This window comes from Anguilla anguilla, chromosome 6 (genome assembly GCF_013347855.1).
Source record: "Anguilla anguilla isolate fAngAng1 chromosome 6, fAngAng1.pri, whole genome shotgun sequence".
Lineage (NCBI taxonomy): Eukaryota > Metazoa > Chordata > Actinopteri > Anguilliformes > Anguillidae > Anguilla > Anguilla anguilla.
The window spans coordinates 60,567,590-60,594,288 of record NC_049206.1 but is presented as its reverse complement, the minus strand read 5'-3'; the positions used below and the strand labels follow the sequence as shown (position 1 = coordinate 60,594,288).

The 26,699-nt window shown below is 48.0% G+C and overlaps 2 protein-coding genes across 10 annotated transcripts in view; both read right to left on the bottom strand.

Moving 5' to 3' along the window:
• LOC118230605 (1-phosphatidylinositol 4,5-bisphosphate phosphodiesterase beta-4-like) overlaps positions 1 to 15,124 on the bottom strand; it is a 68,685-nt gene extending 53,561 nt beyond the window's left edge. For 2 of the 6 annotated variants that reach the window (XM_035423749.1, XM_035423755.1), the window contains exons 1-2: positions 7,734 to 8,206; positions 3,675 to 3,719 (exon numbers count right to left, since the gene is read on the bottom strand). The gene's annotated coding sequence lies outside the window, so the exon portion shown is untranslated. Of the gene's footprint in view, positions 1 to 3,674; positions 3,720 to 7,517; positions 7,708 to 7,733; positions 8,207 to 14,076; positions 14,121 to 14,917 lie in introns of those variants that run through there. The other 4 variants (XM_035423752.1, XM_035423751.1, XM_035423753.1 and 1 more) reach the window with 4 other exon arrangements.
• A 1,111-nt stretch (positions 15,125 to 16,235) lies between these two features.
• LOC118230603 (1-phosphatidylinositol 4,5-bisphosphate phosphodiesterase beta-1-like) overlaps positions 16,236 to 26,699 on the bottom strand; it is a 112,370-nt gene continuing 101,906 nt past the window's right edge. For 2 of the 4 annotated variants that reach the window (XM_035423747.1, XM_035423745.1), the window contains 2 exons: positions 18,890 to 19,134; positions 16,236 to 18,839 (listed from right to left, as the gene is read on the bottom strand). In XM_035423747.1, the coding sequence (XP_035279638.1) occupies positions 18,928 to 19,134 (207 nt within the window). In that variant the 3' untranslated portion in view covers positions 16,236 to 18,839; positions 18,890 to 18,927. Of the gene's footprint in view, positions 18,840 to 18,889; positions 19,135 to 26,699 lie in introns of those variants that run through there. The other 2 variants (XM_035423746.1, XM_035423748.1) reach the window with 2 other exon arrangements.

The window sequence follows — 26,699 nt, the reverse complement described above, 5'->3', positions numbered from 1 at the left end:
GGTCATGTGACCCCGCCGCTCACACAGAGGCCCCCTTCACCCCGACAGGCCTGCGCCACACAGACAGACAGACACACAGACAGATGGAGAGAGAGACACACAGACAGACGGACACCACAGACAGACGGAGAGAGAGACACACAGACAGACGGACAGATGGAGAGACGGATGGACGGACGGACGGAGAGAGGGACAGAGAGTCGGACGGAGAGAGGGACAGAGAGACGGATGGAGAGAGGGACAGAGAGACGGATGGAGAGAGAGACAGAGAGTCGGACGGAGAGAGAGACGGGCTGACCCGTCCACAGCCACGACCTCAGCGGTGTAAACGGGGTCACGGCGGCCGGTGACATTCGGACACGCTCTCCCATCATGAGCCCCTTCGCTGTTATTATCGCTCCGGCTGGTGAGAATAGATCAAAAGGCCGTGATGCGCAGAGGCAGCACTGCAGCAGGGCACGCAGGGCCACGGTTTAATTGGGAGTGTAAATTACGTTTATGAGCACGTCTGCCCCCCCCGCCCCCCGCGGCTGGTGCCCCTCCTGACTGCTGGGGGGGGCAGGGGGGTGTAAGAGAGGTGATGTCGTTTCCTGTGGGGAGAGGGTGAAATCTAAGACAGGAGATAATAGCTTTTTATGCAGAGTTTCCAAGTATTTTTAGACTACACGTGCAGTCCAAGAACAGTCTGGGGATTTTAATCTCTCTCCTTCTCTCTCTATCTCTCTCTCTCTCCCTCTCTATCTTCTTCTGTCTCTATGTCTCTCTCTCTCTCTATCTCTCTTTCTCCCTCTCTCTCTCTCTCTATCCTCTTCTGTCTCCATCTCTCTCTCTCTCTACCCTCTTCTCTCTCTCTCTCTCTCTCACTCTCTTTCCCACTCCAGGCTTAATAACCGTAAACCACAGAAGGTATAATTACCGTGTTCGGTGGTGCTCCAGCAGAGAGAGATGTTGTACACACAGACTGCCCCGCTACGCCGAGCTCCGCTGCCACACGCTCCCTGTGGCTCACCCCCTCACTCAGAGCGCGCGGTCCGCCGACCGGCCCGGCGACCGCGGGAGGAGAGCGTCCGGCCAAGCGCCTTATCCACGGGCACGCGGCCTTAACGACGGCGGCTCACCTCCAGGGTGGCTCACCGTTAGCACGGCTGGTCATTAGCATGGCTCACCGTTAGCGTGGCTCGCCGTTAGCGCGGCTGGTTGTTAGCATGGCTCACCGTTAGCGTGGCTGGTTGTTAGCGTGGCTCACCGTTAGCGCGGCTGGTCATTAGCATGGCTCACCGTTAGCACGGCTGGTCATTAGCATGGCTCACCGTTAGCGTGGCTCGCCGTTAGCGCGGCTGGTTGTTAGCATGGCTCACCGTTAGCGTGGCTGGTTGTTAGCGTGGCTCACAGTTAGCGTGGCTGGTTGTTAGCGTGGCTCGCCGTTAGCATGGCTGGTCGTTAGCGTGGCTGGTCATTAGCGCGGCTGCTGAGCGCTCCGCTCGGCCGCCTGGTCGCGCGGCGCATTAAAATGCTAATTCAGCCGCCGGCACGCCGCTCCAGCCGGGCCCCGGCGACGCCGCGAAAATGTATTTCTGAGCGGCTGTTTCCCGGGCAACCGGCCACATTCACAGCCTTACACACAAACTCACTCACGCGGTCTGCAGCCCCGCTGTACAGCACAAACTTACTAAGAGAATAAAAGCCCTAAATTTAGCAGCCCTACCAGTCACACAGTTTTTAGCCCATTTGCTGTTTGTGTCTGATGCTTTTAGGCATTTCATTTGTTTACTTAAGTGAAAGTGTGTGACCTAGTACAACCTAATTACTGCATGTGATTACTTTTAATAGTCAGAGTAACTATCAATGTTATTTTGGTCAACACCCCTGCCCTTCCCCTCTCTTGCCCCACCCCTAACCCTGTCACACCCCCAATTTCAAATCCACCCCTAGCCATGCCACACCCTCAATTTGGACTCCACCCCAGACATATGCTTTCACTGGTGGGCTGCCCCAGCCACACCCCCCTCTCTTGCCCCCCCAGCGCTGCGGATGCCCCCCCCCCCAGCATCAGATAAGGAGGGCAAAACATCGGCACTCAGCCAAAAACCAAATGGCTCACTCTGCATTCACGAAGAACAAGAGTGCAGCAGCCATTACCTGTGAGAGGCTCATAAATCCACACAGACAGACACCTCTGCTGCTCTAAACACACACACACATACACACATATACACACACACACACACAGACGCATACTCTAAGACACACTATTACAGAAGGCACTGGTATATACACTACCACACACACCACAGAAACACTGGTGTTCGGCGCTCCGCGCGAAAGCTTCTGCACTAAATCCTCTAATTAAAAAGTGAAAAGCACGGGGCGGTTTATTCTGGCAGCGGGACACAGACCGGCCCAAGTGGCTTTTTAAGGAAGCGGCGCTCTCTCTCCCTCTCTCTCTCCCTCCCTCTCTCCCTCTCTCTCTCCCTCCCTCTCTCTCTCTCTCTCCCTCTCTCTCTCCCTCCCTCTCTCTCTCCACAAGGCCTGGAACGGGGCGAGAGAGAAAGCACCTGAGGCCCGCGCGCGTCACGCTCTCCCGCTAAACCGCTAAACCGCGGCTCGTGCAGCGAGCACCACGCGCTGCCGGAACCTTCCGCGCGTCCGCGCGCGCTGACAGATGTTCTATTGATCCGCCGTCAACGATTCCATATGCCGGGTGTCATGAGACAGAACATACTTTAATGAAATATTCATTACCTCATTCATTCATTTATTTACCCAGCGTAAACATTCCCACCGCAGGAGAAACACTGACTACAGTGCACTACTAAGGGAACACTGACTACAGTGCACTACTAAGGAAACACTGGCTACAGTGCACTACTAAGGAAACACTGAATACAGTGCACTACTAAGGAAACACTGGCTACAGTGCACTACTAAGGAAACACTGGCTACAGTGCACTACTAAGGAAACACTGACTACAGTGCACTACTAAGGAAACACTGACTACAGTGCACTACTAAGTGAACACCGGCTACAGTGCACTACTAAGGGAACACTGGCTACAGTGCACTACTAAGGAAATACCGGCTTTCAAATTCAACCAGACCCTAATGTTTCCCCATAACACAGGTTCAGATACACACACATAAATCGGCTGTCACTGCTTCATATTTCAAAAGACTAGAGAACAGGGAATATGAAAACAGCTAAGCCTTCTCCTTTGGGGGGGGGGGGGGGCGGGGGGCCAAGCACTCTTAAAACGGGCTTGTATCCTGAGGGCTGCAGGCTCAAATCCCAGCTGGGACCCTGTGGCACAGCCATCAAAGACCTGTGGTACAAATGAGCCGTGTGTGGAACGCCGTGTTTAGCTGGCGTCCGCTGCAGCGGATGAGGACTGTGGCGTGGGGAGAGCAGTGGGTCCGTGTTCAGTACGGCTAGCACAGCTACACAGCGTGTATATTTAAATGCAGCCTCGGGCTCAGTGGGCTCGGCCGGGCCCTCGGGCCGCGTCTGCGCAAGCAGAGCTCATTCCAGGAGGAGCTCATTTTCATAAAATACAGCATCGTCACCTCCGTCTCCCCGCCCACACATCCTGGTCCGACCGAGCTCCGACTCTGCATCACAAGCACTAAACTGCAGCCACCATCAAAACAATTAAAACTTGAACAAAAGCTCCACTTACCAGTTCAACATGAAATATCTTCAGACAGCAGAAGCATCTCCTTTCCTGGGGAGGGGACAGAGAATAAAGATATAGATGAAGCTGCTGTCTATGTGTTTACTGACACACACCCCAGCCTGTGACAGTGTGAGAGGACCCTTAAAGCCGCCATCCAGCAAATCATACGCAGCAGTGATCACACTCCACACACAACCAGCCAATGAGACGCAGCAGTGATCACACTCCACACACAACCGGCCAATGAGACGCAGCAGTGATCACACTCCACACACAACCGGCCAATGAGACGTAGCAGTGATCACTATTATGGGTATTACTATTATTACTATGGGGCATGGGGTTTCAGAAAGGAGGCTGTTGAATGCAAGGCTCATAGTTAATCATGATGTGGCTAAAGTACTGGCCTATATTACCCACAATCCATCCCCATAATGGGGTGAGAGGTCAAAAACAGTCCCCGTGTCCTTCCACTTCACATGCGGACGGCAGCCACGGTCCCCACATGGCAGCTATTTCACGGTCCCGATGACCCACAGTGCTTTTACACCGTTAAAGGTGGCGGAGCACAATTTAGCAGGTGATGCCAGGATGGGTGACATGTCCTATGGACACAGCCAGGGGGCACTGTGGAGCACGCCTCATCTCTGAGACTCTGTGAAAATGTCCCTGCCAGTATAATGGATGGTAAATGGACTGCATTTATATAGTGCTTTTATCCAAAGCGCTTTACAATTGATGCCTCTCATTCGCCAGAGCAGTTAGGGGTTAGGGGTTAGGTGTCTTGCTCAAGAACACTTCGACACGCCCAGGGCGGGGTTTGAACCGGCAACCCTCCGACTGCCAGACAATAGGTCTTACCTCCTGAGCTATGTCGCCCCGTATGGTAGACTCACGTGAGAATAGCAGACTCACGCTGACTCACAATCAGGCACATTCACTCATATTTACACACCATTACACTCGCATTAACACCCAATCTCTCTCATTCTTTCACACACGGGCACACCCACAAAGTGTGGAAATAGGAGAACCAAATAAATTTCTTGGGGGAGGAAGTTGCTGCTTTATGTACCGATACCTAGTGTGTACTGTTTTCATAAAATCTCACACTAACTCACAAATTCACAATCTGGATAATGTATTCACACACATACATACACACGCACACACACAGACACACACACACACACACACACACACACACACACAATGGGCTCACTGTGGAACCAGACGGGACAAAACGTCCTTGGCGACCAAATTCCTGGCTGTCCTGCCCTCCACAGAAAGGCGAGTGTTTGTGGGAAATGAGTCTGCACACACACACACACACACACGCACTCACGCACACACACACACACACACACACGTGATTGCGTGTGCTCTGCGGGGCCGGGCTGCGTAAGCGCGCTCTCGTAAAACACTCTGGAGGCCATTCCCAAAGTGAGCAAGCTGCCTGGGTGATATTGAGCAGTGGACAGCATCCTGTGTGTGTGTGTGTGTGTGTGTGTGTACGTGTATATGTGAGAGTGCATGCGTTTGCATGTCGGCCAATATAGCATGACAGTCTGTTTGTGTGCACGTATGTACGTTGTGACAAAGCTTTCTGCATTACCAAAGCAAATAAACGTTTTTTAAAAATGTCCTGCAGTTGCCAAGGACGGTGGGGTGGATTTGAGAACAGATTGAGAATTTCCTATCCAACAGAAACAAACAGCTTGGAGAGACAGACGCAGATATTTCACCAATGCCAAGACTGAAGGACACAAAAGCTGGGCTATTTTTGTGAATGAAAGAACCGGCCCTTAATATCTCTCTGAAAATCCTCCCACACAGGTCTGTGCGCGCCTTGAATACCAACTAAGCAAGAGGCTGTGCAGAAACCAAAATCAGCACTGAACCATTAACCTATCCGCTCCCCTCCACACACACACCGCGGCCGGCTGCCGGGCAGCTGCACGCCGCGTCTGACAATAAACTGCGCCGCCTTGTTTAAATATTCGGCGGAGACGCGTAAACACCGGCCTCAATGTTGCTCATCATATACCAGTGGCTTGGCACCGGCCGCGACGCCCCGCGAAGGACGCACTCATCAGGCGGTCATAAAAGCGGACTGCCTTCCCTCTCCACTTACACTTCTGAAAGCGCGAGCGTGAGAAGCTAATGTTTTACTCATTATTCACACACGCAGCTGAATATTTGCTCTGGCCAGGCGGCTTATCTGTCTTGTTGAAGGTGTGTGCACAGTAACAGCGCTCATATCTGAGCGTCAAAAATGCTACCTGTGGGTTCCGCTATGGCTCTGACCTTGCCGGTCAAATCCTTTCTAGAAAAACGTGCTCCCACACACAAAGCCACCCAGTTTCCACGTTTTAAAAAGTTAGGTGAAATGCGAAAACGGTTGAACGGTTTAAAAAGAGAACAACCGTAACTTCCTTCTTCCTCAAAAATGAGCCACACTCACCTGAACGCCACTCACGCTCAGACAATGGAGTTACGTGACACCACAGGTTGAAATGTCTCGCATGCGTTCACCTGTGTGTCCCTGCACCTGCGTCTGGCACGGCGCGAGCAGGGTGTGCACGCGGTGGGTCCCCAGCTAATTTTAATCAAATGCAAGAGAAGCGGTTTCTGCGTGATTCACATAACTGAGATATAACGTCCTTATAACCAATGTTCGGGAGAATGACAATCAAATGTAGTCAGCCTAAGCGACAAATTACACACAAATGTTCCTGCTGCATAGTCGCTCACGCTCACAAACACTCACATTATGTGTGCCCGTGTTTGCATTATTAGAAATGAGTCATCACGGGTACTGTAGCGACGTAAACACACATAACTTGCTATCTAAATTAATCCATATGTAGATACCATGTATTTGCTCGTTTTGTTAATATAAATTTTGCTTCCATGTTTGATATAATTACTTTAAAATGTACTCACAGCTTAACATTTCACATAGTATTAGCCACATAGCTTTAAAATGCTTTATTCGGTAATTTGATTCTCCGACAGTTTATCATTAACGAATATGGCCTGCATTATTAAAGAGCAAAGGGGAAAACCAGCTGTTGAAATAAAACAACACGTTATGCGCCCGTTATTTAACAACAATGACGTCTTGGCAGCGTCGGTAGCTTGCTGTCCGGTTTAACTAGGTAGTTAGCTTGCTGGACGGTTAACGTTAGGGACAAGTCAGCTAGACTAACTGGTTACCGTTAACTACACGTCATAAGCAACGTTAAATAATACAAGCTAGCCGGCTAACTTAGTCGAAGCAAAACATTAGCTTGTCAGCTAACGTTAGCAAACTACCGCTAGCCAGCCAGTCGAAAAGAAATCAAAGGGTTGGCTGGTTGTCCAGTAAACAGTAATGAACGTTATGAAAATAGTACATTGTTCCTAAAGCACACCAAACCGCTCAGACGCGAGATATGGCTGAAGACCCAAGTAGCGCATTAACATTAACTTGACAGCTAGCTCGCTGGACTTCTTGTATGCTAGCTACCGTTAGCTAACGTTCATTGACTAACAGTAACACCCCCATTTAACTCTCTGCCAGCAACGGGCTTGGAGTTAACATTTGCGCGCTCACTATGAGGGCAAATGTTTAGCAAAAATGCACGGAACACTTTTCGGTTGTAACCGTTCCTCCCTATTGAAACTGACAGCTCAGCTGTTTAAGTTGGCACATTTGGTGAGGATTTAGCTAGCTACCTTCTAGCTAACCGTAATTCTCCCCCATCCCACCAGACACAGCTGTGGATGTCTGCATCTTGCATTAGCCAGCAACCCGCACAATTAATAAAACACAGTCGAAAAACCAAGACTTTCTGTTCCTACCTCGGGCAATAATGTTAACGGCCAGTCATTGTCACAGAAGTGCAATAACAAACGCGTCCGGACAAAATACTCCTCTGAGTGAAACTGAGGTGTTCTCCTCTTCCCACATCAGTCTCCCCTAAATTAGCCCTACACCCCTCGTACTCCTGGCTAGCACTAGCTCGCTAGTTATCCCGCTAACTGGCTACATCAGCAATGTTGGTACTGTATTCTTACCGAAACGATTTTCCTTTCCTCCCTCCCTCTTACATCAGTCGGTGGCTTGTCGTGGGCGGATTAAATCCGGTGTGAAATGATGGTTGGCCGTGGCAGGGCCAGGGATTTTATCTGGATTCCAGCTGATAGTTGGTGTCTTTATCCCTCTTAGTTCCGCCCGCTCCTCCCGTCTCCGTCTCCCAGTCGCTGCCTCCCTGTCCCTCCGGTGAAGCGCGACTCTATCAGGGACCCCGCGAGGGAAGAGCGACTGTGGTGGAACCCCGCGAGGGCGAGCGCGTGCACGCCGCCAAAAAGGATTGAATGACAGCTTGTCAGGGGGCGCGAGACCCTTTCCTCGAGCCTGCGAGCAGAGGGCGGCACTGCAGCCGATCTAAAGCGTCTATAGTGCCATTTTTGCACGACCGTGACCCGAATTCGTTTTAATGCAGGCAGGGCACACAGTGCGCCCAGTTGGCTACAGCGTTTCTGTGAGCAGGCAGAGCGCTGACTGACCAGGGTTGTACATTATTTTTGACAGATAATACCTTCATTTAAAAAATAAAGTATATAAACAGAACGCCATGTTTGACTGTGACTTTGTCTCAGCTCCAATACGTATGCACTTTCAGAAAATAATATGTATTCTAGTTTAGACAATATTAACTGCCGATTGTCCATTTGCGTGGTTAAAATATCACGTTAATGTGGATTTGATCCTTTCATTATAAGGCTGTAATCATTTTTTAATGAGACCCGGCATATATGATGTCGAGGACGATGATAATTAATTTTAGAGGTAGGCAACATTTGCGTCACTGCACAGACAGCTTTTACATCGTTCATACCTTTGTAGTTATAGTTTTTGATCACGGAAAACATGTCAGCAAAGATAAGCCCATAGTAGTTCATAGCCAAATGTAGACTAACTATGTTGCTCAAATCTAGATTGGTTCATAACCACGATGTAAGATAGTCAAATGGTTGTAGTGTAGTTGGCTTTAAACAGTGTGCTGTGTCAGTGTGCTATTAAGATAACACACTGACAAGACTTGCATGCATGTAAACTAGACGAAGGCTGGCCTACAACACTTTCGTCTATCCACACACGTTGTGCATTTAATTATTCTTCGCAACCGTGTGATATTTGGCCCAGCATTGTACAACTAAGGGAGTCACTGCACGGCCATCACATCTCCCCGCAATGCGCTATTTGACAGAATACCTGCTGCTTGACATACGGACTGTATGCTGCTACACGGAAGGCAAACCGGAGATTATCCTGATGCGCGGCGAGCCCTGTCACCCCTGAGCACAGCCAAAGATTATTCTGGATCATTAGTACTAATGTGACAATCTTTGTATGACAAGTAGCCTAAAATAAAAGGGAAACCAAATCAAAGTCACTATCTTGAAAGCTGTTTTTACTTTTTATTTTTAACAGGTCGTTTCAGACTGTCGGTGAATGAAATCTACCCCTGTCCACAAATTTATTCGCGATATGACTGGATTGAACACTCCGGCCTGCAGGACAGCAAATTGAGCTCATAATCCAGGCAGTTGTAAATCTGACTCCTTCCTGGGGTATTGGTATCATCCTTAATCTGGCAGCATCATGCAATTCATCTGGCCGTAAAAAAGGAATTATGAAATTGTCCTGATGTGCAATGTAGCCTAATTTCAGGTGGAAAAATACAGAATCATGTAACGTAAAACAGAGGCAGAACACACACCATAGTGGAATGTTAGGTGTTGTATCTTAATTTAACATACTGAAATGTAACGTTACAGTCCAGCTTCCCTGCAGTCACGCTAATACTCTTTAACTCTGGCCTGCTGATTCAGTAAACCTTTCCAGTGCCAGATTAACGAAGTGGAACATCTTGCGCTGAATGCCACTCTTCAACGTGCCATTTAACGAGGCTGCCAGAGGTCTACATTGTGTTCATTCACACATATTTCTGTGACTCATCCCTGTCTGTTCTTCTCTAAACCATGGTTTGTTTATGCACAGTGAAATGCAGACACCGCCCACTCTTTACTTGCAGTGTGTGAATGTCTGTGTATATTATTTTTTTATTTTTAGCTTGCTTGTAAAATCAAAACAAACAAGGACCAGTTTACCGCAAAAACATGAAACTCTGTACAGCATTGATGTAACCTCCATATAGCATGTCATCACACGACATATAAGATATAAATAGAGCCTATATTTATAGCCCACTGTTGGAAGCCATTCCTAAGCAGTGCTGGAGGGGGTAGTATCATTACTCCCTCATGGGGCCTGAACCGGCTACCCTGTGGTACCAGCTCCACTATTGTGATGTCACAGTGCAATTCTGGAGGTGAAAGGCCTTTTCTCTGATGTCACAGTACTGCTCTGGAGTTCAAAGGTCGCAGCCGTGCTCTGGAGGTGAAGTACATATCGAAAACAGGGTCAACTCATAATTAATTGAAAATCATTTAACCCCAAGACTGCGCTGTGGCAGGTTAGCTGAGAACTGCAGAAGGTGGTGAGGGAAACAGACTGAGACAGGGAAATGCACAATTCATCTACACTGCAGTATATTAGAGATGCAAAGGTGACCGCTGGCTTTGCAAGGACCGTTGGTTAACAATATTTAATGTTGAACGCAAAGGTCATTTTGTGGATATATAGCAGGGGGTACACTGGGTATTACCCAAGTTTATTGGACCGAGTACAAAAATAAATAACACTTAAGACTTAACATTTGAGTATGAGTAACATATGAGCGCAATTCCAATTCAAGGCACCATTCCAATACTTTGCTTCCAAATAAGAACACTTGAATGCAGTGATGGACATGTTTATAAAGCAGGTGGATTAGGTATAAACACCACATCACTCGTTTGATCTGCTTTCACATTAATGCTGTTTGAAATGAAATACATAATTCATCAAGTGTTTGGAAATGCGTGCTCTGTGCCTGATTGATGAGGTAAACCTGCTGACAGGCTTCTCTTAGCATAGCGGATTCCTGAAGCTCATATTCTCTGCATTAACTGAATGTGGGCCTGGAGTTTGGGCCATATTCCTTGGCTGTGTAGCACAGCAAATCTAACAAATTTAATCTCTGTTCTACTGCACAACAGAACACCCTTAACAGTCACCTGGTCCTTTAAAAGCAAGGATACCTTTAAAAAACATTCATGTATCTTTACATAATACAGTATACATAATATAGTGCGCAACTTATATTAACACATACAATGCATCATTCATTATAATATATTTTACCAGATACTAATCTATCAGAGAGAGTGTAAAAATCTCCATGGAATGAATATTTACATTTCTTTGTTAAATTAATTTGAAAGAGAACCACTGGTGCTCTTTGGAAAGTGAGCATTTGGATTTTAGCACGACTCATATTAAAACTAGTGGTGTGACCAGTCAGTCTGCACTGGTATTTTGCTTTTTGGTACTTATCAGCCAGTAATTTGTCTGATTAGTTGCATTAATGTTCACCTGTATCATTAATTTAGACCTCATTGATCCAATTATGTTATTAAGAAAAAAAAACATGAAACATTAATTTCTCTCTCTCTCTCTCCCTCTCTTCCACCATCATACACACACTCATGCATATGCACACACACACACGCACACATGCATACGCACACACAGGCACACACATACACACACACACACACACACGTACACACACACACACACACACACGCACACATGCACACACACATACACACGCACACACACGCACACACACATACACACACGCACACGCACATACACACACACGCACGCACATACACACCCACACACACACGCACATACACACCCACACACACGTAAGTTTACATAGCAGGAAATCTGTAAAATCTGTGTTTATGAACCATAAGGAGCTGAAGGCGTGTGTGGCTCTCTCGCATCGCGGCGCTGCCGGTCTCGTCCTGTCCACTTCCTGTTTAAAAGCTGCTAATTCTGCCCCATTTCAGTCTGAGGTCCTGAGTGGCTGTGCCCTTGTTGGCCTCATTATAGGAACTTAAACTGGGCTTTAAAAAAAATAAAAATAACTTGCTCGGGTTTGTAACAGGGAGAGTCGTCTGCCGTGACAGGCACTAAACCCCGTGGATCGCTCTCACCTGTCCTTAAAGAGCAGGAAGCAGGAAGTGCGTCCTCTCGCAGGGACCCGTTTCACTGCGACGCGCGGGAGAGAGAGCAGCTGCTCCGCATCGCCCCAGCGCAGCCCTCCCAGCCATAAATGTTTGGACGTCCCGCAGAGATAAGAACAGGGCCGTTCGGTCCGAAATCTCCACAGGAAATTCCTAGGCACGCAGAGTGGGAGGAGCCAGTCTCATGCTGATTTGGAAGCAGGCTCGGAGTGGACAGTGTTACAGGCCCTCGGGCTCAAGGCCCCCGATGTTCCCACCCCCACCTCCCAGTCGCCAGGGCTGCGCTTTTTAAAACATAAAAGTCACACCGTACACACTAATGTGAGAAGAGATTTATGGACGCATGTGATGCTTGGATGTCAAAAGTGACTGCGATGTAATTTGGAGATATATAATGTATATGTGCATTTACACAAAAACACGCACACACACACACACACACACACACACACAATCACATACAGTTTTAAAAGAAAGCTACCCAAACATTTCTCTGTTTTCTGAATTCACTCAACATGCCAAACAACGTGGAGTTATCAGTCCAGATACTGTTAAGTATCTTAAATAAGGCCAGTCACCTGTAATCAGTCCAGCACTTTGCACCAGTCAGACTTCATTCAGTCTGGCACACCGCAGCCGAACACCAAACCCGCAATCTGATCACCTGCGTGAGCATCAGCACTGCAGTCCAGGGGTGCTACAGTCCCAACTCACTGATTCATTCAACAGATGTAGCGTGAATCCAGGGGATAAAACACTTTGCTTCCCCGAGAAAAGCTAAAATAATTTAGCGCTTGGAGAAATGAAGCACGCCAAAAAGAAAAACCATAGAAGTGCTGACTACACATGACATACACTGCATCCCTTAAAGTTTCCAAATTGTCCAGGAACCAGACACAGATCAGTCGACATGTCACCTGCACAAAACACCCTCTCTTTAGATCTGTATGCCTCCACAAACAATCGCTGTTTCCTCCTGTTAAAAAGCCTCCACAAGTACTGAACGGAATTGCTTACCAAGGTCAAGTTTTAACGCACACAATGGTAAATATTTCTGCCAGGAAAAAAAGTTTTTTCAGTTTTAGCGCGGTTTTAACACCTTGCCCTCACTGAAAATACTTCATATGTTTCTGTTCCTCGTGATGTGCGTTGAAAAGGAAAGCGGGTAACGGGGGTGGGGGGCGGGGGGGGGCGTTAAGCAGCGCTCCGAGCCGAGCCCCTGCAGACCGTGTGATTGCACTCTAATGAAAACTCAGAGAAAGCCTGCTTTTCGCCCGCCGTGGTTTTCATTAAGACACAGCAGCCCCCCCCCCCCCCCCCCCCCCCCCCCCCCCGCCCGTGCAGAGCAGATGGAGGGGCAGAGCTCTTCCGGGGAGTTTTTTTTGGGAGAGAGAGAGAGACGGGCGCGTGCGGTTTACATAACCTTCAGGAATGATATTAAAGGCTGGGTTTGGCAGAGAGTTAATTAGCCCGGCCCGTCCCCCGCTCATTAGCACGGTAGCTCTGGGTGATGGAGAAGCTCGGGGAACGTTCCGTGCGGTTCTCTCTCTCTCTCTCTCTCTCTCTCTCCGTCTTGGTTTTCTGCGTTAGTGAAGATGCGCTGAAAGCAGGTGGGTGTGCTGAATGTAGTTTTTTTTTTTTTTTTTTGGGGGGGCCATTTGAGTTGAGACAGAGAGGGCTGCAGAAATAAGTCTTCATGCTGTAAAGTTGTTTACCAGATATTTACCGCTACTCTGTACCGCACTACATTTCCCATGATGCACAGCAGGAAGATAATTGCTGCTGAATTCCCATACCCATCGAGTGTCAATCATATGTGAGGGTCGTGTCCTTGAGGCATCCGTGGGGAGAGGTGGGGGTAGGGAAGAGTAATTTTATCATTATTAATTTGCTTGCGATGCCCGTTACACAATGGAAGTCATATGGCTCGTATTTCCACAGACTAACCACACATGCAGAAATGCTACGGTTTGGCAGAGGAACATGTCCACATGTCCTGCTTCCTCTTCCTGATGAGCCAGAGCCAGAGCCAGACCGGATTTAATATGCATAACATGCCATATAAAAACAGAGCAGTGTGCTCCTTTTAAAGAATAGTGCATTTGGAAAAGGATCTATATGAGCTACAATTTCACATCAGTATGTAGAAATTTGCAGCTCATATAAAAAGTAGAACGAAGGTAGAAAACGGTTAAATGAAGTTAAATCTCACCTCTCACTGGAGCAGTCAGCTGATTAAATTAGCATGCTCTGGGCCTACAGAGTGCACAAGACAGAGTGCATGAGACACAGACAGAGTGCATGAGACACAGTGCACGAGGCACAGACACAGTGCACGAGACAGAGTGCATGCGACACAGTGCATGAGACACAGTGCACAAGACACAGACACAGTGCAAGAGACACAGACACAGTGCACGAGTCACAGTGACCCTAGACCAGCAGTCCTTACTCTGCGGATGCTATATGAACACGGACCCCGGATTCCCAGCCACTTCAGGGTTTGGTAAGCACAGCTCTCAGCCTGAACAGCCCCTGTAAATAAGCGGCTGTATTTATGAAGGACACCTCAGATGTCAGCGATAGTGCAGCGCATGCTTTTCCTGGGTAAGACCATAAATAACACCACCCCTCTATGGTATCATCAATGATCCGTTAATGTTAAACACGGACATATTTGCTTTTCCAAGGGGAGCAACTTTTCTAATTTCAAACTCAGGACACCAGTTACCAGGACCGCTGGAGTACACAGAGCGCGGTTAACCTTTCCCTGGCGGACAGGAAGTCTCTCTGGGACAAACGCGCTGCAGCACAGAGAGGAGCGCAGCGCTGCAGCGCAGAGAGGAGCGCAGCGCTGCAGCACAGAGAGGAGCGCAGCGCTGCAGCACAGAGAGGAGCGCAGCGCTGCAGCACAGAGAGGAGCGCAGCGCTGCAGCACAGAGAGGAGCGCAGCGCTGCAGCACAGAGAGGAGCGCAGCGCTGCAGCACAGAGAGGAGCGCAGCGCTGCAGCACAGAGAGGAGCGCTGCGCGGCGCAGCGGGGGAGCGGCATACCTCTCTGTTCCCGCGCTGACGGAGGAGCAGAGCAGGTGGGCCGCGCTGAATGGAAGATCAAGGGCCCGGGACATGCGCCTCCCTGCTTTAGCCGCGGGATCACAGGGGCGGCAGGGCGGACGGAGCACCTGCAGATCAGCATCACATCTGCATCAAAAAAACACCCAGCACCAGCCAGCAAAGAATAGACACCAACGGTTCAGCAGGTGATTGATGTCAAAATGCTGCTCCAAACGCAATGTGCTTGCATAAGGTATCACAATGTTGCGCTGTAGCGGATGTGCCTGTGTACGATGTCACAATGCTTCCTTTTAGGTGATGTGCTTGTGAGTGATGTCACAATGCTGCGCTGTAGCGGATGTGCCTGTGTATGATGTCACAATGCTTCCTTTTAGGTGATGTGCTTTTGTATGATGTCACAATGCTGCCCTGCTGGTGATGTGCCTGCGTATGTATGCGTCCACATACAGTATGATGTCACAATGGTCTGCAGCAGATGCGCATCCACTTCCTGCTGTAGTAGTCCACACACTCCCGAGCCTGTACTAACGCTGAACATCACTCAGATGAGTTTGATAATGCAGCCTTACTGAACATTACTCAGATGAGTTTGATAATGTAGCCTTACTGAACATCACTCAGATGAGTTTGATAATGTAGCCTTACTGAACATCGCTCAGATGAGTTTGATAATGCAGCCTTACTGAACATCACTCAGATGATGTTTGATAATGCAGCCGTACTGAACATCACTCAGATGAGTTTGATAATGCAGCCTTACTGAACATCACTCAGATGAGTTTGATAATGCAGCCTTACTGAACATCACTCAGATGATGTTTGATAATGCAGACTTACTGAACATCACTCAGATGAGTTTGATAATGCATTCTTACTGAAGGCACTGTGGGGCAGATCCACACAGTGCAGAGCACCCTCCTGTGAACACAACGCCGTGGTGAAGTCTGGTCCCATCTCTGAAGAGAGCAGAGGGTTTTGATGGGTGAACAGTGAGAGGCTCTGCCACTGACAGCTGAATGGAGCAGAACCAACAGGGGTCCCGTCCCCCTGTCCCGGAAAACTGTGAATATGCAATGAGACACTGTCGCCCCATCCAAATAAAATACAGAACACAGACACACTCTCACCCCATCCCAATAAAATACAGAACACAGACACACTCTCTCCTGTCCCAATGTAAACACAGAACACAGACAAACACTCACCTGTCCCGATTAAGCAAAAGGAACTGGGTTTGAAATGAACTTCCTTATAAGACACAGAGGGCTTATAAGACACTGAAACCCTTCAGACATAGTGCGTTAATGATATTATTTATTAGCATTTCCCATGAGGTTGTGATTAAAGAACAGAAATGTACACATGGAAGAGTCATCATGCCACAATATTGCATAGAATCCTTTCTCCTCAGCCTATTGACAAAAATGCATTTTGAAAATAAGAGCAACAAGCTCCATCGAAAGATTTTCTGTACGGATCATACCGTGAAGAGCTACAATCACAAAGTAAGACAACACCCACAAAAGATCTAAACGCAATTTACAAAAGCAACATTTATGTTAAACCTCTTCCTTTTCCACTCATATGTTGTCATGTCAGTATTTTTCATATCATTACATCATTGCACATTTGACAACACAAAATGTGTGTGTATATATATATATATATACACACACATGTATAGACTAATTGATGGAAACTATTACCTATAACAGTACTTTAAAAGACACAGCACATGTCTGACATTTTGAAATCTCTCTCATAATCTAACCTCAAGCAACAGTCAGTAGTGTGGACACAGGTACAGTCTATTCAGACAGACATTCATATTTTATACCATGGCAGTTTAGACTATGATGCATTTCACACGTTCAACAGCAAACAAGGCACGAGACTTTCACATTATAAACAACCTTTTTGTTAACCAAATCAACATCTTAAAACATATTTTTCAAGTAATTTAAAAATGAAACAGAATGTTCTTCCTTACCTTGGTGTTAAAAAAACCATATGCTTTATGATTATTATTATGGCACTGTACATAGTTTTATTTAAAAAAGCACAGATGCTATGCTGTACAAGCTCCCACAGTTATCCTTTGCAAGTTAGCGCTGCTTCTACAGTAACTGAAGGTACTGTATAATTCTACAGTATACTATACAAATCCAATATAGACTAATATCGAGTTGAAATTTACAAAAATGATACTGAAAATGTAAAAAAAAAAACACTTAAAATTTTGATGTGACCTTTAGTGTGATTCTGACATCTGTGTAAATTGAATGAAAAGAATAGATGGATTTAAGGCCTTAATTTTCAAACCTTGTGAACAAAGCAAAAGAACAGAACTCAGATGGAGCTGTGCATTTTAAAAAGGGTGCAGTATCAGAAAGTCTACCACATCTTTAAGTATTCTGTCACAAATAATAACAAACATAAAATACAATATAACTGTCCCGTAAGACTGGGAAATCCAGCAGTTCATTCAAGGATCAAAAGGTAATCCCACACAATGTTAATCCCTTAGACCAGGAAGCAATCACTATCTGTCCAAAAATTTTGGGGAGTTAGCAATAACAGAACGAACTTTATAAATACCCACCTGTGTTTCTTTGCATGTCAAACGTGAATGCGAGATATTGGTCGAACTGTTGATATCAACATGAGCATCAATACACTAATGTCACTACCAGAATTAATACCTAATATCAGTATCAGTATCCTAACGTCAATATCAGCATCAATACCAAAATACCCATATGAATCAATTTCTTAATATAAATGCCAATAAAAATACCTTTAACATTGTAATGAGTTTCTCTCGATTGGTTCACCTGCTGATCGTAAACGTTCCGTGTGCTTGTCCCTGGTACACAGATATCCGGGTCTGTACAGACTGTTTAAAGGACGAGTGAAGGGATGAGATGTGAGGCCATATTGGGACCAGGGCCCCCGTATCCATGCCAACTTGTTCGCCCCGTTCACCCGCTATCCGGCGTTCTGTGAGCCGCCGGTCGCCACAGCTACCCCCCATTAGCGCCGTCGCTACCCCCCGTTAGCGCCACCGCTACCCCACGTTAGCGCTGTTGCGCGGTCCTGCGATACACTAGCGCCAATGGCAGGCTGCTAGCGGTGTGCTAACAAGTGCTTTGTGTTGCTGCGAGGGACTTCTATATTTACACTTCAATCCACATCTACAGCTAAAGAACCCCCCCACCATAAGAAAAAACACAGGTAACATTTACGCCTGTGTGCGACACCATGCTTGTACATGCTTAGAATTCGTTACATAACCATAACTCTGCTGTCCTAATGCAAAACCATAAATTACTCCCATTAAAGGTTAATAATCTACAAATCATATATCAAAATATTTTTAAAAAGATGAAAAATAAAAACTACAAAAATATTTAACATAAAAATGTTGTATACATATACACAAGGCAAATGAAAAACGAACGAATCAGCAGTGGCACATATCTATGAACAAAGTGAGCCTGTTCAGTGCAAATATACAGCAGGCAAGGCCTGGTTTTAACCACAGGGACCAGAGAAACAGGCCGTGTTTCCTCATTAAAAATCCTCAGGCCCCAATGCATGGTGCTAGCAGTAGTAGTAGCAACAGCAGACACAGCTGTTTTATTAATAAGGATTATGTCAATAGTTAATATTGAAATCTGTTACTCATTACAATAATACGGATCAATAAAAGTGACGTCATAACATCTGGATGAACCGAAGCCCCGCCCACCTGAAAATACAGGTATGAGTTAAAACCATTCTAATGAAGGTAAAGTAAGAGACTTCTTTCTGTTGGAGTAGTTCAAGTAAACAGTTATTTCCCCCAGTCTGTGGCCTGTTCTTACACACAAACCCAAAACTCTCCCTCCCCCCAAGCCCCCCCCCCCCCAACGCCCCCCAGGTGCCAGGTGGGGGGGGGGGGGGGGGGGGAGGTTACCCAGGTACAGGTAGGACACAGCACAGGAGCATTAGAGGGGTGTGTCGAATATTTTCTCTGCGGGCTCCTCCTCGATGTCCTCCTCTGATTGGCCGGCCCTGTGACTGAGCCTCTCATTGGTGGAGGAGGGGGGCAGGTGGGCGTGGTCGGCCTTAGTGGTGTCCTGCACAAACTCCCGAATCTCCACCGGGAGCCGGTGGAACTTGTCCTGGTACTCCTGATCCAGCTCGCTCTGCAGCTACAAACACAGAGTCACAGACCGTAGGGTCAGAGCCACAGACCCCAGGGTCAGAGTCACAGACCGCATGGAGTCAGAGTCACAGACTGCAGGGTCAGAGTCACAGACCACATGGAGTCAGAGTCACAGACCCCAGGGTCAGAGTCACAGACCACATGGAGTCGGAGTCACAGACCCCAGGGTCAGAGTCACAGACAGCATGGAGTCAGAATCACAGACCCCAGGGTCAGAGTCACAGACCCCAGGGTCAGAGTCACAGACCGCATGGAGTCAGAATCACAGACCCCAGGGTCAGAGTCACAGACCACATGGAGTCAGAATCACAGACTGCAGGGTCAGAGCCACAGACCCCAGGGTCAGAGTCACAGACCACATGGAATCAGAATCACAGACCCCAGGGTCAGAGTCACAGACCACATGGAGTCAGAATCACAGACTGCAGGGTCAGAGCCACAGACCGCATGGAGTCAGAATCACAGACTGCAGGGTCAGAGCCACAGACCCCAGGGTCAGAGTCACAGACCGCAGGGTCAGAGCCACAGACCCCAGGGTCAGAGTCACAGACCGCAGGGTTTTACCATACTGTCCTGATGGGCCGTGTTCCAGGTAAGAGGTAAGAGGGCACCTGGGCGTGTTGAGAATGTGTGGAATATGGATTTGGTACTGATGAGTGTTCTTTCTTCTGTAAATACATGATCTCGCCTGTGCTTTCTGAGCGAGGCAAAGATATTTTTCTCCCAGGCTAAGATTCCAATCATGATTAAAGATAATGTAATTGTAGTAATTCTGCAGTAATTGCTTTAATGCTTATTTTACTGTTTAACTACCAGGCAGTATCTCAGGGGAGCGTAATAATTAAGGAAAAGCACCAAAAATGAATTATATCACAGAAGAGAAAGCAGCACCGCGCTGGATGTGTGCCACTCTGAGACTGGAGGGGGAATTTCCACTGGATGCCCAAGTTTAGTTTATCCTTCAATTAATAACCCAGCGGAAAAGAGAAGAACAGGTGCAACACTCCCTTTCACAAGCAGTCACAGTTGATTAAACATGCGAAACACACTCCTCCCTGTGTGGTCACAGTTAATGTCCAGTCTTTCACAGAGGGGGGAGTCACCCTCCCTTTTAAACACAGTCACAGTTTTTTTTTATCTCCACAACCTTCATATTCCAGACACAGTTAACCCTTTAAGGTGTGAGATCAGAATGTTCCCAGCTGAACATTCTAATGCTGATGTCACAATCACTGCTGGTGACTGAAAGCAACGTTCTAGAGTTCTAGAACACTGACTTCGAATTTTGAAAAAATATTCCTGAAAACAGACCCGTTACAGGATTAATAACCCACCTTTCGCACCGTAGTGACGGTAAATCGAACTCTTTCACAGTGCAGTTACCATAAATCACTCCCCATTTAAAGGAGCGGTCACAGTTAATCCCCACCTTCACAGTACAATCAGAGTTAATAATCAACCCCCTCTGACACAGAAGTGAAACGACCTCACACCCTGGAGTGTGTCCTGGCCTGTGGTAACGCAGCACCAGGGCTGTTCTGTCCCAGACACACTGTGCTTTTCTACTTTAAGATTAAATTTACCAGAGTTCCCCAAACCCAAAAATAGAGTTTTAGATTCTTTCTTTTAAAGTCTCTCTCTCTCTCTCTCTGTTCCTGGACATGCGGAGAGGATCCGGGCGAGGATGGGTGGGTGTTGGGCGTGCAGGCAGACCCGCGGGTGAAGGCCGCTCTCTCGCGCGTGGCGAACGCCATCGCTGCAGCGGTCACCTTGCGGGCGTCCCGTCTCCCTGCGCCCGCCGCTCGCGCACGCGGCCAGATGGCACGGGACGAGCCGCGCCCGCACCGCGTGACCCACGTCCTCCCGGGACCAACAGGCCGGAGACAGCCTTTGATTAAAAATGCGGTTTCACCGCGCTGCGCAGTGTGGCTGCACAGCGGGACGAGCCGGCTTGCGCCCATGAAGGGGTGGGGGGGGTTCGGGACACCCCCCCGTGCCCCAGCCTGCTTGCTACAGAAGGGGGGAGGGGGGGCAGGGCACCTCATTATCACCTGGGAAGTACAGTCTGCTCAGGTAATTACAGTTATTGAGTTATGGGCAGAACTGTCCCAGAGCACTACCACCATCACCTGCTGTCTGACCCGAAACGCTCTCTCATGCCACTATGACGATGATGATGATAGTAATGGTGATGACAACGATGATGATGATGATTATGACAATGATCATGATAATGATACTAATGATGAGGATGATGACGGTAATGGTGATGACAATGATGATGATTACGATAAGAAAAGAAGAAGATAGAGAATCCGTCTTGTAAGCACAGTGATAACTGAAATGTATTCATAAATTCTCAGAAATGGATTTTAAAGATAATAATGAAGCACTCTAGTTCTAAGAATAGTTTGTCACTCAGTGAACACATTAAACAGTCATACAAATGCGCTATTTTTCATTAATGACACATAAGTGTTTATTCTTCCTTTCCAACATAATAAATGAGATCCTTAAGAGCACTTCAGTCTGAAATGTGTGCATCATCTCATGCACCCAATATTACGCCCCATGAAGAATCTTTCAGTGCACACACAATACGCTAGTTTGAGTGCTGAATTAAGGTTATTAATAACCAATACCAGAAGAAATACTCATTAAACCTGAGAGGAATGTTCTTATCAGAAATTAACGAGGGTATAAATGATTTAAACATGCAGAGGAAATAGAAGGAAATGAATGACTTCATTAATCTAACGGCACATTCCTCCTGCCACACAGTGAAATGTCCAGTGTTAACTCAACTCCAACAGTGTTAACTCAACTCCAACAGTGTTAACTCAACTCAAACAGTGTTAACTCAACTCTAACAGTGTTAACTCCAACAGTGTTAACTCAACTCTAACAGTGTTAACTCAACTCCAACAGTGTTAACTCAACTCCAACAGTGTTAATTCAACTCTAACAGTGTTAACTCAGCTCCCAGCTCTAACAGTGTTAACTCAGCTCCCAGCTCTAACAGTGTTAACTCAGCTCTTAACAGATAACATTTGGTCCCACATTCCCAAGTGTGCATTTTTACTGCGTTCACACTACATATTTGCACAGAGAGAGATTCAGACAAAGTGTATTAGTGGTGAGTTCTGTACACCTGACTGAGTGACCTTCAGAAACCTGGTTCACTCTTCCTGGTCCAGTTTCAGTTTGAACGCAGCCCATCTGGTTGGTCTAAATATTTCTTTCCTCAAAGGGCTCGTCTCCTGTCAACAAGCCACCCAAAATTTTGTGAACTTGGAAAGAATCAGCGGGACGACGACCTCATTCCACACTTGTCCTAATTCTGAACCGCCATCGAGGGAAGAGCGGAACTCGAGAACTAAATCGAGAGCGGATTTTAATTTGTCCGCTTCCCCCCGTCTCGGCGGCAGCAGAACAGGCTTCACCTCACACGCCCTCTCAGAGCGGCTCTCTGAAAGCGCACCGCTCGTTAGCTCGTTAGCTTAGCGTCGCCTAAACAATCCATTATCATCGCCATTTACATCACAACAATCCATTATCATTACAGCGCAACCATTACCATTATAATAATACATTAAACTTCCCCATGATCCATTAACTTTTCCATTATCCACCGTCCTCACAGCAAACCACGGTCATACTGTTTACATTACAGCACACCACGCCCCTGACAATAATCCATTACCATTAATATTGCCATTAGGCCCATTTATCCATTACATTATTACTATCAGCTGCTGATTAATTCATTACTCTGTACTCTGTTTCACACAGAGATCAGACCACAGGACAACACTAAACACAGGGACACAAAAACACAAAGAGCTTATCGATAGCCAAAACACTGGAAAAAAAAGAATCGGTTTAATGAAATCATTAATAGCAGAAGTTGAGATGAAATCCCAGAAACATCGAGTGCCATGCAGAATTATCCAGACCAATCAGAAGTCGTGTCCATTCAGGGCCTGTGCAGTGAGGGGAGCAGCTGAGTGGCATATGGGCCGGGGAAACACTGACCCCAGATCAGTTCTCTCACTGAGGCATTTTACAAATACATCTTCAGGAACGTGGACTCTCTCCCTCTCTCTCTCTCCTTCTTTCTCTCTCCCTCTCCCCTTCTTTCTCTCTCGCTCTCTCCCTCTCCCCTTCTCTCTCTCTCTCTCACTCTCTCCCTCTCCCCTTCTCCCTCTCTCCTCTCTCTCTCCCTCCTTCTCCCTCTCTCTGTTTTGCCTTTTGCAGATGTACTGATTTGGGGTGGCCTGACGGAGAGAGCATGGCATGGAGAGGTTAGTTGTAAATACTGCGTTTTCTCAGGAGCAGATAAAGGATGACTCTGGTCGGCGCTGTGAGGTCTGTGATGTTGGGCACACGCAGCCAAGCCAGCGCTGGATCACACGTTCAGATAAACACTGTGAGAGGCCCTGAGTCACGCGGAAATGATTTATCTAGCGCCGGGCCCAGCCCGCGCGGAAAGGGAAGCAGCTAGCGGCACCGGGCTAGCAGGCTCAGCCTGACAGAGAAAAACCTCCCCGACTGTCTGAGTCTGAGAGAGACAAGGAGACTCAGTAAACTGGCCTCTCACTGTGTGTGTGTGTGTGTGTGAGTGTGTGTGAGCGTGTGTGTGTGTGTGTGTGTGTGTGTGTGTGTATGAGTGTATGCGTGTGTGTGTGTGTGTGTGTGAGTGAGTGTGTTTGTGTGTGTGTGTTTGAGTGTGTGTACTTGTGTGTGTGTGTGTGAGTGGTGTACGTGCGCGCGCGTGTGTGAGACAGCTCGTGCGAACGATGAGGCTTGATAACACACCTGTGTTCCTGGCCTGATTCTCAGGTGTACCAGCGCTACAGACCACACCCCTGAGCTGTGACCTCAGCTGACTGAGACACAATCAAAACGCAAATTATGAGCAACAGATAAGACCTGCTGTGGAGAGAGAGAGAGAGGGGGGAGAGAGAGAGGGAGAGGGACAGGGAGAGGGAGAGGTGGGGGGAGAGAGAGGGAGAGGGGGAGAGGGAGAGAGAGGGAGAGGGAGAGAGTCACTCCCTATCTGACACACTCACATGGTGTACTGCTGTGTGTGTAAATTATGGATTGTAATCTGAGAGAAATTTATGGAGCATGAAGTATTTACACTGTGACAGTTACACTGTAGTATTTACACTGTGACAGTTACACTGCAGTACTTACACTGTGACAGTTACACTGTAGTATTTACACTGTGACAGTTACACCACACCACTGTTATATTTGCACTGAGACAGTTCTGCACATCAGTAGAGGTGTTTCCCCTTTTCATGGAAAAAACCAAAGACAACATTATTCTCTTTTCCATCCAGATTCTCTCTCTCTCTCTCTCTCGTTCTTTCTCTCTGTTTTTCTACAGTATCTCTCCATTCTTGTCCTCCTTAGCGCTCTGCAGATTGTGGGGGGAGAGATGAGCGTTGCCATGGCGACGGCACACTGCTCCCGGATCGCGGCCGGTGGCTCGGGGACACCACCATTTTCTGCGGCTACGCGGTGGGGGGGCGTGGGGGCGTGTGGGGGGGGGGGGGTGACGTGGCTGTGGGGTTTCCTCCCGGCACTAACGCGGTGTGTGTGACTGACAGGAGGCGCCATCTGCGGCCAAACAGACACACACACACCCCAACAGCACCGCTGATACCGCACACACACCCCAACATCACCGCTGATACCGCACACACACCCCAACATCACCACTGATACCGCACACACACCCCAGCATCACCGCTGATACCACACACACACCCCAGCATCACCGCTGATACCACACACACACCCCAACATCACCGCTGATACCGCACACACACCCCAGCATCACCGCTGATACCACACACACACCCCAGCATCACCGCTGATACCGCACACACACCCCAACATCACCACTGATACCGCACACACACCCCAGCATCACCGCTGATACCGCACACACACCCCAGCATCACCGCTGATACCACACACACACCCCAGCATCACCGCTGATACCACACACACACCCCAGCATCACCGCTGATACCACACACACACCCCAACATCACCGCTGATACCGCACACACACCCCAGCATCACCGCTGATACCGCACACACACCCCAACATCACCACTGATACCGCACACACACCCCAGCATCACCGCTGATACCACACACACACCCCAGCATCACTGCTGATACCGCACACACACCCCAGCCTCAACGCTGATACCGCACACACACCCCAACATCACCGCTGATACCGCACACACACCCCAGCATCACCGCTGATACCGCACACACACCCCAGCATCACCGCTGATACCGCACACACACCCCAACATCACCACTGATACCGCACACACACCCCAGCATCACCGCTGATACCGCACACACACCCCAGCATCACCGCTGATACCACACACACACCCCAGCATCACTGCTGATACCGCACACACACCCCAGCCTCAACGCTGATACCGCACACACGCCCCAGCATCACCGCTGATACCGCACACACACCCCAGCATCACCGCTGATACCGCACACACACCCCAGCATCACCGCTGATACCACACACACGTCCCAGCATCACCACTGATACCGCACACACGCCCCAGCATCACCGTTGATACCGCACACACGCCCCAGCATCACCGCTGATACCACACACACCCCCAACATCACCACTGATACCGCACACACGCCCCAGCATCACCGCTGATACCACACACACACCCCAGCATCACCGCTGATACCGCACACACGTCCCAGCATCACTGCTGATCCCGCACACACACACACACACACCAGCATCACTGCTGATTAAGCACACACACACACCCCACCATCACTGCTGATACCGCACACACACACACACACACATCCCAGCATCACCGCTGATTCCGCACACACACCACACACGTCTTTATTAACGAACAGAGCCATTTCATGCACTTACATTTACTCAGTTCTTTTTAAATCCATTACCTCTTTCACCTATAATAATTTTAACCACTATCATTTTACACTGACCTATGTCAATTAACTTCCATTAAGTGATTCTAACAAAATTGCTCTTCAACAGAATGATTTTATTCTGGCCTTATCCCACTTTTTAAATTTCCTCTAACACATCTTTTAATTATTTTACTCTCCTACTCTAGACATTTTAACGCTGACACTTCTATCATCTCATTCACCCTTTAAAACCCAGCATGATCAACAAACAGGCTGTTTTTCAGTTCGCTCAGGAAGAGGTGCTCATTCGCCCCCCCCCCGCTCACCCCCCCCCCCCCCCCCCGGACGAGCCGTGACCTCCTGCATCCAGGCCAGATGAATAAACACGTCTGTGAAACAGGAGAGATGGAGAACAGCAGCAGCTCTGTGTAATCCCAAACCGGCTACAGCAATGACAGCAGGCAGTACATCTCCTTCAGTACAGCACAGCATGTACCACAGCACTACACACTACACACAATACACAGCACTACACACATTGCTACACACAGCACTACACACAGCACTACACACAACACTACACACAGCACT